The sequence below is a fragment of the Lissotriton helveticus genome, chromosome 3_1 (genome assembly GCF_964261635.1).
Source record: "Lissotriton helveticus chromosome 3_1, aLisHel1.1, whole genome shotgun sequence".
NCBI lineage: Eukaryota > Metazoa > Chordata > Amphibia > Caudata > Salamandridae > Lissotriton > Lissotriton helveticus.
This window is the reverse complement of record NC_136061.1, coordinates 1351418190-1351431097: the sequence shown is the minus strand read 5'-3', so window position 1 is coordinate 1351431097 and position 12908 is coordinate 1351418190. Positions and strand designations below refer to the sequence as shown.

Sequence of the window (12908 nt, the reverse complement as noted above, 5' to 3'; positions counted from 1 at the left end):
GCCAGGAGAGGCACATTTTCACAGCATAGGAAGTCAGTGCAACATTAGGAGATCATGACTTGCGGCATAGCCACCACATTTTCAGATTGATTAAATATGGCATTTCCATTGCTTCTTCTTGTTGGGTTTGAGGCTTTTTTATAAACGGGGAACAAGTGAAGGTTTGGCTGGAGTGAAGGAGGAAAAGTTGTGGGCTGCTGAAGGGGACTACTGTGGTGATGTGTCGGGTGCACGGCTCTCAGCACAATAGCTGTTCTGATTTTCTGCATTTTGTCTTCGGACGATGAAGACAAATGAAACGCAAACCCCTTAGGTTTGGTGGTGGCAGTTGCTGTGCTCATTTGAATTGGAAATGTGTTGTCTGTAATGGTGGTGCGCTACCACACCATGCATACACCACTCCACTGGTCTATTGTAAATGTGATTACATGCAAATGTGTGTGAATGGGAAACATCTCGGTAAAAACACTGACATGGCAAAAGGTAAACAAAATGCAGGAGAGTGGCTGGATTGTGTGGGGAGGTGCAGATAAATGTAGCCTAATTGAAGCTAATAATGAAGCACAGGGGCACGTGCCTATTTGGCTAAACTGGAATCCCAGGTAACTATTTGGTCGTTTTTCATAGTGGAGTATCTGGGCCAGTCCCATTCATTGTTTGTAACTCTTAGAGCCTTTGCTAACGATCTTATCTTCAATTGCAGGTTTGCAGTCTGTAAGGTATTTGTATTTGAATGGTCAGGCGTGAGTACCCACAAAGACAAGGTAATTCTGTTTATGTTCCACGTTGCATTTGGGGGGTGCTTGGTAAATAGATTCACAATCTGCACCCCTTTTCTTTTACAGGTTTGTGAGACTGTGCTATAAATACAGTTGTACGGGCAAACGTGAGTACAGGCAGAACAAACAGGCAGACGTGAGTACAGGCAGAACAAACAGGCAATTGTTTGTGAGTTAAACTGTGGTGCATCTTGTGCATTGTAGTATAACCACATACCTTACCCACGTTTTCTTCTGTTGTAGGTTTCACAGGCAGTACCCCACACATTTGAACAGGCATACGTGAGAACAAGCAGAGCAGGTAAATCTTTGGTAGGGTTAAACTGTGGTGCATCTTCTACATTGTAGTATAACCACATATCTTACCCACGTTTTCTTCTGTTGTAGGTTTCACAGGCAGTACCCCACATATTTGATCGGGCATACGTGAGAAAAAGCCCAACAGGTAATTGTTAGGTAAACTGTGGTGCTTCTTGTGCATTGTAGTATAACCACATACCTTACCCACGTTTTCTTCTGTTGTAGGTTTCACAGGCAGTACCCCACACATTTGAACGGGCATACGTGAGAACAAGCAGAGCAGGTAAATCTTTGGTAGGGTTAAACTGTGGTGCATCTTCTACATTGTAGTATAACCACATATCTTACCCACGTTTTCTTCTGTTGTAGGTTTCACAGGCAGTACCCCACATATTTGATCGGCCATACGTGAGAAAAAGCCCAACAGGTAATTGTTTGGTAGAGTCCCCCTATGGTGCACATGGTATATTTTTGTATTACAAATTCACAATGTGCTGTAACAATCTTTACTTCTATTGCAGGCTCTACGGACAGGGCTACATATAAGTTTGAAAGGGCACTGCAGTAGACAGAAAAATCCAGGTAATTACACTCTACGTATTGCCAGCAATGCCTCAGTATTATGTGACCGATTGCAATCATGAGCATAGGCTTCAACTTTAACCATGTTCCTTTATTTTGCAGGCTAAACCCAGTTATTGCAAATATGTTCAAGCGCAAAGCTGTACCTTCTGCCGAGTGTGATGCTTCACCACAAAGGAAGAAATGTTGCCTTGTCTTCAAGGAAGAGTGGATGAAAGAAATTGTGGAGGCTGAGACCCAGAAATCACGAAGCAAGGTTCGAGTGCAACTTGGGGAACTATTTCAATACAGTCCAGATGTGGGCTTAATTTGCAAAGCGTGTGCAGAAGCCAAGATTGTTGGGGACTTTTCCACAGGGAAGAAATGGAGTGATGGCTGGAAACTGGATTACCTGAAACGCCATCTAATTAGCAAAGTTCACGAGTCTGCCATGGTGATATTGAGAAACAGAATTGCTGCTGCCAGGTTTGGTTTTGGAGTGCGGGCAATGCTGACAGAAACTCCCACTGACAAAGCAAATAGGATGGAAGTAGTTGAACGACAAAGATCCCTGCCTGAGGAGATAAAGATTCTCATCAACAATGTGTTGCTGGCAGTCAAGATGAATACTTCAATGTTATCTGTACAAGACATCCATGACCACCTAGCTTTGTATGTGAAGATACCAGAGAGCTGGAGGAGCAAGAACTATGCCTTTGAGTTCCTTGAGGCCATCAATAGCGTGATACACAGTGAAGGTATGGCAGAACTTCGTAACGCTTTGTATCACACTTTGATAATTGATGAGAGCACAGATATTTCTGTTACAAAAATGCTCATTCTGTACTTCAAGTACCGACCTGTAACCTCAACAGAGCACAAAACACAGTTTGGGGGCATAGTGAAGCTGACTAGTTGTAATGCTGAGGCTATCACTACTGCCGTGAAAGAATTCTACACTGCCAATGAACTTGATCTCATGAAAATGGTCATGTTCACATCCGATGGTGCGTCTGTGATGCTGGGTAAAAATAATGGTGTTGCTACTCGCCTTAAACAATCCATTCCTCATCTAGTTGAGCAGCATTGTGTCGCTCATCGAGAAGATTTGGGAGTTGATGATGCCTGGAAGAGGGTTCCAATGATTAAAGAGATGGAGACATTATTGAGGACTGTCTACACTGTGTTCTCCAGATCACCTGCAAAGAAGTCCAAGCTGGATGAAATGGCATTAGTCACTGACTGTGAAGTGGTCTCTTTTCGACCATTGAATGAAGTCCGGTGGCTTTCGAGGCATTTTGCAGTTGGTGCACTCATTCGGAATTACGAGGCTGTTCTTAAGTACTTTGAGCATGAGAAAGTTGAAGAGAATGATCCAATTGCTAAATATTGTTACAAAAAGCTATCTGACTCAAACTACCACATTTCCCTTGCAGTACTTCATGACATTCTGAGTGAATTTGCAGCATTGTGCAAACTGTTCCAAAAAAGTTCTTTGACTACTGTTGAAGCTGTACAGTATGCAAGAGCAAAGATTGGCCAAATTAAGGAACAGTATTTGGGGGACACTGTCTTTTGGAGCAGCAATGTAATCTCTCGATGATGGTGTTGTACAAGGAAAGGCAAGAATTTGACAGTGGGCCTATTCTGTCTTTTGTTTCCCTTCTTTGTGATCACATGCAAAAAAGGTTCCCTGAGGATGAACTGAAAGAATGGGCAAGTTTTGAAATCCAGGCAATGTCAACACAATCACATTTTGATTTTGGGACTGAGAATATACAAAGACTTGTTGAAAAGTATAAAAATGTCTTGGTCCTGGGTGATTGTGAAACACCAGAAGATGTTGTTCGACAGTACAGAGACTATAAATATGTGGTGGCAGAACATGTAAAGGGTGGTTTATTGACCACATTTCAAGACATGGTGAATTTCACTGTACGCAATGCTGCTCAGTACAGTGTGGTGTCTCAGCTAGTTGATGTCTGCGCAACATTTCAAGCATCTAGTGCAGATTGTGAACGAGGATTCAGCCTCATGAATACTATTAAGAGTAAATTGAGGAATAGACTAGAGCAGAAGCATTTGGATATGCTGATGAGAACAAAGGCCTACCTCCTGAATGGGAAAGTTGACCTTGATAAAGTTTATCAGCACTGGAAAAACGGCAAGGATCGCCGTGAGAAGCAACCCTGTCACCCATCTAGTGATGCCACTTGACTTGTCTGAACATCCTTCTCCCACAGTCCATGTTTGCGTGGATGTCTGAGTTTTACAAACTATCCCTGGCGGGATAGCCCAACATTACTCAGTAGCTTTCACATCACATTGTAAATGTTATGTAATTTTGTAACTTATTGTGTATATTTGATATTGTATAGGCTCTCAACATTTCCCCACCTAATGAACAGTGCTCCAGTTAAAAATATTTAGTAAAATCTTATGATGCTACCACCTTTTAGAGTCTTGTGCTTTTTTAAACCTTAAGTGTACTTACCTGTGTAACCAATCAATGTCATGGCGTCGTTATCTAATATGCAAAAGCTTAACGTGGAGCTGTTTGTGTGAAAATGCACCATCTTTTCACTTTTTTAAGCCAACGTTTGGAGTGACATTTGGCGCTGCACACGCGCGTGGTCTGGTTCCTGGCGCACATGGCCATGGTTGCAGCGCACAGAGACCCTCCAGTGCCGCACACAGAGTAAAAAAATTAGAGGGAACATTGCTTGTAAGTGGGGATGGAAACGCTTTTCAGGCTCAGTACTGGGCTCAAAAGATGCAGCCCTGATGTCTCTCATGATAGCAGGTGGTTAAGTAGAAATTCGCTGCTCGGCTGACCCTGCAGGAGCAAACGTATGCTAAAAATGTTCGTAGAATGAGATTTTCAGTAAGAGCAGCCTGGCACATTTTAGCAAGTTTTACTTGTAAGGGGGGTTGGAAACGCTTTTCAGGCTCAATACTGGGCTCAAAAGATGCAGCCCTGATGTCTCTCATGATAGCAGGTGGTTAAGTAGAAATTCGCTGCTCGGCTGATCCAGCAGGAGCAAACATAAGCGAAAAATGTACGTAGAATGAGCTTTTCAGTGAAGAGCAGCCAGGCACATTTTAGCAAGTTTTACTTTTAAGTGGGGATGGAAACGCTTTTTAGGCTCAGTACTGGGCTCAAAAGATGCAGCCCTGATGTCTCTCATGATAGCAGGTGGTTGAGTAGAAATTCGCTGCTCGGCTGATCCAGCAGGAGCAAACGTATGCTAAAAATGTTCGTAGAATGAGATTTTTAGTGAAGAGCAGCCTGGCACATTTAGCAAGTTTTACTTGTAAGTGGGGTTGGAAACGCTTTTCAGGCTCAATACTGGGCTCAAAAGATGCAGCCCTGATGTCTCTCATGATAGCAGGTGGTTAAGTAGAAATTCGCTGCTCGGCTGACCCAGCAGGAACAAATGTATGCCAAAAATGTACGTAGAATGAGATTTTCAGTGAATAGCAGCCAGGCACATTTTAGCAAGTTTTACTTGTAAGTGGGGATGGAAACGCTTTTTAGGCTCAGTACTGGGCTCAAAAGATGCAGCCCTGATGTCTCTCATGATAGTAGGTGGTTAAGTAGAAATTCGCTGCTCGGCTGACCCTGCAGGAGCAAACGTATGCTAACAATGTTCGTAGAATGAGCTTTTCAGTGAAGAGCAGCCAGGGACATTTTAGCAAGTTTTACTTGTAAGTGGGGTTGGAAACGCTTTTCAGGCTCAGTACTGGGCTCAAAAGATGCAGCCCTGATGTCTCTCATGATAGCAGGTGGTTAAGTAGAAATTCGCTGCTCGGCTGACCCTGCAGGAGCAAACGTATGCTAAAATTTTCGTAGAATGAGATTTTCAGTGAAGAGCAGCCAGGCACATTTTAGCAAGTTTTACTTGTAAGTGGGGTTGGAAACGCTTTTCAGGCTCAATACTGGGCTCAAAAGATGCAGCCCTGATGTCTCTCATGATAGCAGGTGGTTAAGTAGAAATTCGCTGCTCAGCTGATCCAGCAGGAGCAAACATATGCGAAAAATGTACGTAGAATGAGCTTTTCAGTGAAGAGCAGCCAGGCACATTTTAGCAAGTTTTACTTGTAAGTGGGGTTGGAAACGCTTTTCAGGCTCAGTACTGGGCTCAAAAGATGCAGCCCTGATGTCTCTCATGATAGCAGGTGGTTAAGTAGAAATTCGCTGCTCGGCTGACCCTGCAGGAGCAAACGTATGCTAAAAATGTTCGTAGAATGAGATTTTCAGTGAAGAGCAGCCAGGCACATTTTAGCAAGTTTTACTTGTAAGTGGGGTTGGAAACGCTTTTCAGGCTCAATACTGGGCTCAAAACATGCAGCCCTGATGTCTCTCATGATAGCACGTGGTTAAGTAGAAATTCGCTGCTCGGCTGACCCTGCAGGAGCAAACGTATGCTAAAAATGTTCGTAGAATGAGCTTTTCAGTGAAGAGCAGCCAGGCACATTTTAGCAAGTTTTACTTGTAGGGGGTTGGAAACGCTTTTCCATACTCAATACTGGGCTCAAAAGATGCAGCCCTGATGTCTCTCATGATAGCAGGTGGTTAAGTAGAAATTCGCTGCTCGGCTGATCCAGCAGGAGCAAACATATGCGAAAAATGTACGGAGAATAAGCTTTTCAGTGAAGAGCAGCCAGGCACATTTTAGCAAGTTTTACTTGTAAGTGGGGTTGGAAACGCTTTTCCAATACTGGGCTCAAAAGATGGAGCCCTGATGTCTCTCATGATAGCAGGTGGTTAAGTAGAAATTCGCTGCTCGGCTGACCCGGCAGGAACAAATGTATGCCAAAAATGTACGTAGAATGAGATTTTCAGTGAATAGCAGCCAGGCACATTTTAGCAAGTTTTACTTTGAAGTGGGGATGGAAACGCTTTTTAGGCTCAGTACTGGGCTCAAAAGATGCAGCCCTGATGTCTCTCATGATAGCAGGTGGTTAAGTAGAAATTCGCTGCTCGGCTGATCCAGCAGGAGCAAACGTATGCTAAAAATGTTCGTAGAATGAGATTTTTAGTGAAGAGCAGCCTGGCACATTTAGCAAGTTTTACTTGTAAGTGGGGTTGGAAACGCTTTTCAGGCTCAATACTGGGCTCAAAAGATGCAGCCCTGATGTCTCTCATGATAGCAGGTGGTTAAGTAGAAATTCGCTGCTCGGCTGACCCAGCAGGAACAAACGTATGCCAAAAATGTACGTAGAATGAGATTTTCAGTGAATAGCAGCCAGGCACATTTTAGCAAGTTTTACTTGTAAGTGGGGATGGAAACGCTTTTTAGGCTCAGTACTGGGCTCAAAAGATGCAGCCCTGATGTCTCTCATGATAGCAGGTGGTTAAGTAGAAATTCGCTGCTCGGCTGATCCAGCAGTAGCAAACGTATGCTAAAAATGTTCGTAGAATGAGATTTTTAGTGAAGAGCAGCCTGGCACATTTAGCAAGTTTTACTTGTAAGTGGGGTTGGAAACGCTTTTCAGGCTCAATACTGGGCTCAAAAGATGCAGCCCTGATGTCTCTCATGATAGCAGGTGGTTAAGTAGAAATTCGCTGCTCGGCTGACCCAGCAGGAACAAACGTATGCCAAAAATGTACGTAGAATGAGATTTTCAGTGAATAGCAGCCAGGCACATTTTTGCAAGTTTTACTTGTAAGTGGGGATGGAAACGCTTTTTAGGCTCAGTACTGGGCTCAAAAGATGCAGCCCTGATGTCTCTCATGATAGTAGGTGGTTAAGTAAAAATTTGCTGCTCGGCTGACCCTGCAGGAGCAAACGTATGCTAAAAATGTTCGTAGAATGAGCTTTTCAGTGAAGAGCAGCCAGGCACATTTTAGCAAGTTTTACTTGTAAGTGGGGTTGGAAAAGCTTTTCAGGCTCAGTACTGGGCTCAAAAGATGCAGTCCTGATGTCTCTCATGATAGGAGGTGGTTAAGTAGAAATTCGCTGCTCGGCTGACCCTGCAGGAGCAAACGTATGCTAAAAATGTTCGTAGAATGAGATTTTCAGTGAAGAGCAGCCAGGCACATTTTAGCAAGTTTTACTTGTAAGTGGGGTTGGAAATGCTTTTCAGGCTCAATACTGGGCTCAAAAGATGCAGCCCTGATGTCTCTCATGATAGCAGGTGGTTAAGTAGAAATTCGCTGCTCGGCTGACCTTGCAGGAGCAAACGTATGCTAAAAATGTTCGTAGAATGAGATTTTCAGTGAAGAGCAGCCAGGCACATTTTAGCAAGTTTTACTTGTAAGTGGGGTTGGAAACGCTTTTCAGGCTCAATACTGGGCTCAAAAGATGCAGCCCTGATGTCTCTCATGATAGCAGGTGGTTAAGTAGAAATTCGCTGCTCGGCTGACCCTGCAGGAGCAAACGTATGCTAAAAATGTTCGTAGAATGAGCTTTTCAGTGAAGAGCAGCCAGGCACATTTTAGCAAGCTTTACTTGTAAGGGGGGTTGGAAACGCTTTTCCATACTCAATACTGGGCTCAAAAGATGCAGCCCTGATGTCTCTCATGATAGCAGGTGGTTAAGTAGAAATTCGCTGCTCGGCTGATCCAGCAGGAGCAAACATATGCGAAAAATGTACGTAGAATGAGCTTTTCAGTGAAGAGCAGCCAGGCACATTTTAGCAAGTTTTACTTGTAAGTGGGGTTGGAAACGCTTTTCAGGCTCAGTACTGGGCTCAAAACATGCAGTCCTGATGTCTCTCATGATAGGAGGTGGTAAAGTAGAAATTCGGTGCTCGGCTGACCCTGCAGGAGCAAATGTATGCTAAAAATGTTCGTAGAATGAGATTTTCAGTGAAGAGCAGCCAGGCACATTTTAGCAAGTTTTACTTGTAAGTGGGGTTGGAAACGCTTTTCAGGCTCAGTACTGGGCTCAAAACATGCAGCCCTGATGTCTCTCATGATAGCAGGTGGTTAAGTAGAAATTCGCTGCTCGGCTGACCCTGCAGGAGCAAATGTATGCTAAAAATGTTCGTAGAATGAGATTTTCAGTGAAGAGCAGCCAGGCACATTTTAGCAAGTTTTACTTGTAAGTGGGGTTGGAAACGCTTTTCAGGCTCAATACTGGGCTCAAAACATGCAGCCCTGATGTCTCTCATGATAGCAGGTGGTTAAGTAGAAATTCGCTGCTCGGCTGACCCTGCAGGAGCAAACGTATGCTAAAAATTTTCGTAGAATGAGATTTTCAGTGAAGAGCAGCCAGGCACATTTTAGCAAGTTTTACTTGTAAGTGGGGTTGGAAACGCTTTTCAGGCTCAATACTGGGCTCAAAAGATGCAGCCCTGGTGTCTCTCATGATAGCAGGTGGTTAAGTAGAAATTCGCTGCTCGGCTGATCCAGCAGTAGCAAACGTATGCTAAAAATGTTCGTAGAATGAGATTTTTAGTGAAGAGCAGCCTGGCACATTTAGCAAGTTTTACTTGTAAGTGGGGTTGGAAACGCTTTTCAGGCTCAATACTGGGCTCAAAAGATGCAGCCCTGATGTCTCTCATGATAGCAGGTGGTTAAGTAGAAATTCGCTGCTCGGCTGACCCAGCAGGAACAAACGTATGCCAAAAATGTACGTAGAATGAGATTTTCAGTGAATAGCAGCCAGGCGCATTTTAGCAAGTTTTACTTGTAAGTGGGGATGGAAACACTTTTTAGGCTCAGTACTGGGCTCAAAAGATGCAGCCCTGATGTCTCTCATGATAGTAGGTGGTTAAGTAAAAATTCGCTGCTCGGCTGACCCTGCAGGAGCAAACGTATGCTAAAAATGTTCGTAGAATGAGCTTTTCAGTGAAGAGCAGCCAGGCACATTTTAGCAAGTTTTACTTGTAAGTGGGGTTGGAAACGCTTTTCAGGCTCAGTACTGGGCTCAAAAGATGCAGTCCTGATGTCTCTCATGATAGGAGGTGGTTAAGTAGAAATTCGCTGCTCGGCTGACCCTGCAGGAGCAAACGTATGCTAAAAATGTTCGTAGAATGAGATTTTCAGTGAAGAGCAGCCAGGCACATTTTAGCAAGTTTTACTTGTAAGTGGGGTTGGAAACGCTTTTCAGGCTCAATACTGGGCTCAAAAGATGCAGCCCTGATGTCTCTCATGATAGCAGGTGGTTAAGTAGAAATTCGCTGCTCGGCTGACCTTGCAGGAGCAAACGTATGCTAAAAATATTCGTAGAATGAGATTTTCAGTGAAGAGCAGCCAGGCACATTTTAGCAAGTTTTACTTGTAAGTGGGGTTGGAAACGCTTTTCAGGCTCAAAGTCAAAGTCAAAGTCAAAGTTTTTATTTTGTTTCGGTACTCTTTCGAGGACCACAAAATCATTAAAAAAGAAAATACATATTACATTTGCATACAACTTAGTACATTTTCAGTGTTATTTTAAAAAATTTATAAATCTTATTACAAACATATTCGTTAGGTGGATTAGCACATATGGAAATAAAATCCCTTGCTTTCGTGATCCTGCAGGACCGATATATTGGCTCTAGGCATGTTAACCTAGCAGTGACAACGACTTTATTTGGACATATAAAGAGCATATGCTCTAAGTTCTGTTTACCCCCCGAACACAGGTTACATTGTGAGGAACTGTTTGGTTTCCAAGGGGAGGTAAAAGATAACAAAGGGAGAATACCCAGACGTAGCATCATGACCGTACGTCTTGCACCATGGGTAAGGGTGTATTCCAAATATGGCAATTTTAACTTGTATTCTTGGGAATCAGCATAAGTTTTGTACGTAGATAATTTAGTACAATGTAAATGATCTAACTCATAACTCAATTTTGGAGAGAATGTTTTTAAAAATAGTTTGAGTTGTGCGGGTGTCCAAGAAGATAACATTTCTGCACTAATTTTTGCTAAACAGAAAGCCTCTCCCAAATTTTTCGCAAATGTGGAGTTGAAGGTATCCTCACTAAAGATCTCAATTTTTAGCAGATGTCGTAGGGTACCCTCTTTGGAGTGCAGAAGGTTATAGGCCCACCTTATGAGGCTTGCTATTGATATTGCAAATGCGCTGGTGATCGTGCATTCGAGCCTTAGGGCCTGTACAGGAGTTGAGTTGGAAACTTTCAGTAACTTTTTTATTATTTTCCCTTCGTTTGTATCCATGTAACTCCATTGTTTTAGGGGAATATGTTCTGAGGCATAAGATAGAACCGGGGAAATTTTGGCTCTATAAATTTTTATCAGTGCTGAGAAATGCCTGCTTCCTGTCTTCCTATACAAGCGTGATATAGCACCAGCGTGAAGGTCACATTTCCTTTTTAGATGGATAATTTGCTTCCTGTTACTCATATTGGACGAAAAGATTCTTCCAAGATAGATATATTCCTTTGTCTGTTCCAAGATTTCTCCTCCCAGTTTCCATTGGTACTTCACTTCTTTTTTCTTTTTTGTAAATGCAACTACTTTAGTTTTATTTATATTCGGAATTAAAAAATGATCTTTCGAGTAGTTGTGTAAAGAATCTAAAAGATTTTGAAGACCAAAGGGTGTCAGGTCGAACAAGACAATATCGTCCGCATAAAGTAGACAATGTATCCGTTGAGCTGCCATTTTCGGTGGGGTGCTTTGTCCTTGTTGTAAATGCGACGGTAGGTCGCTCAGGTAAAGGGAGAATAAAATCGGGGCCAACAAGCACCCTTGCTTTAGGCCATTAGATGTATATATTATTTTTGACATGCCCCTCTCACCCCCCATTTGGACTCGGCACCAGGTGTTACTATGTAAATTCACGATTAATTGCAGTAGAGGCTCTGAGATACCCATTTTCCTCAGTTTCATCCATAATGTCGGCCTATCGACCCTATCGAACGCGGTTGAGTAGTCAATGAAGGCTGCATATATTGTTTGCGATTTCCCGGTTACGTATTTATCTAATAGAAATTGAAAGATAGCTATATTATCCGTAACCGAATGATTTGATCGGAACCCAGCTTGAAACAATGGAATTAATCCCGTCGAAAATGCCCAAAGCTTCAACCGGTCAAGAATTTCAGCCGCAAAGATCTTTCCGCCAGCATCCATTAGGGCAATTTGTCTGTAATTGCCAGCTATACTCCTTTTTCCTTTTTTATAAATAGGAATTATTGTACTTCCTTTCCACGAGTTTGGAATGTTCCCAGAGTCGAAAATGTAATTAAATAATGGTGCTAACATCTGACCCCAAGCTTTGTGGTCTGCTTGATAAACCTTTATCGGAATCTGATTGGGACCAGATGCACCCGTACTTCTTGCCTTTTTAATATTCAAGGCAATTGACACTGCCGAAGCCCTGGAGAGTTTTATATCATTATTTTTCTTTTTCTTTTCTTGTTCAGTTACCTTGCTCATCTATCCCGTCGTATTGGGTTTATATAGATCATTTAAAAATGTGCCCCAGTCTTCTTCTGAGACGGGGATTGCTTCGAGCTTCTTTTTAGTTCCCGTCATCTTAGCTATCAAAGACCAGTATTTACGTTGGTTGCATTGCCTTGCTGCTATTTGGATATCCATCCAGTTGCGATCCTGTTTCAACCTTTCCTGTCTAGCACATTGTCTACGAATTTGGTTCTTTAATTTATTTATTTCAGCTTTATTTATTGGTGTTTTACACAGGTACTGAACCCGAATCATCCTGTTTAGCATTTTTACTGTTGGCTGAATGCAGTTTTTGTACTTGCTGACGCACTTTCTATGTGCTGGTCTATCCTGTTTTAATTTGCTTTGTATTGCGTATTTGAGTTCATTTAATACAGTTTCATAATTCTTGATAGGATCTTCGGAGTAAATAGTGGTTAACAATTGGGATTGTGTAATTAATACATTCAAGTAGTCCAGATTTTCCGCCCCCCAAAAGATCCGACGCTGGACTAAATTTACTTCTATTTTGGGTTTACTGAATATTGGATCGTTCTGGAAAGTGGTTAGTGGCATCCAGAGTGTTGTTAAGCAGAGAAGGGCATGATCGCTGTCCTCATTAAATTTAACAGACAAGTCAGAAATTTGTTCTTTTAACTCGTTCCCACATATAAAGTAATCTAGGATGGAGGAGACTCCATTTCCGTGTCTAGTGAATGAAGCTGGCTTGTCTCCGTTAACATTTCCATTTAGAATTGTCCCATTTATACTTGGGAGGAATGATAATAACAGGCTTCCTCTTTTATCCGACTTCACTCCTTTTGGGAATTGCGGGAGTGCTATTTCCAATGATTCCTCCTTGAATAACGTTGACCATTTCTTTATTTCGTTATTTGATATTTTGGCGTTTAGGTCGCCCAT

The 12908-nt window shown here is 42.6% G+C and overlaps 1 protein-coding gene across 1 annotated transcript; it reads left to right on the top strand.

The window, feature by feature from the left end:
- Positions 1-1785: 1785 nt before the first annotated feature.
- Positions 1786-11787, top strand: LOC144824250 (zinc finger protein 862-like). Its single transcript, XM_078683392.1, has 2 exons — positions 1786-3094; positions 11732-11787. Exons 1-2 carry the CDS (start codon positions 1786-1788, stop codon positions 11785-11787), a joined length of 1365 nt encoding a protein of 454 aa, XP_078539518.1.
- The last annotated feature ends 1121 nt before the right edge of the window (positions 11788-12908 follow it).

What these genes read in the sequence shown, in the direction of transcription:
- LOC144824250 (XM_078683392.1), top strand. Translation starts at nt 1,786, where the DNA reads ATGTTCAAGCGCAAAGCTGTACCTTCTGCCGAGTGTGATGCTTCACCA. An exon ending in AGTACTTCATGACATTCTGA is followed by an intron (nt 3,095 to 11,731) that starts GTGAATTTGCAG and finishes TTTTATAAATAG; the next exon opens with GAATTATTGTACTTCCTTTC.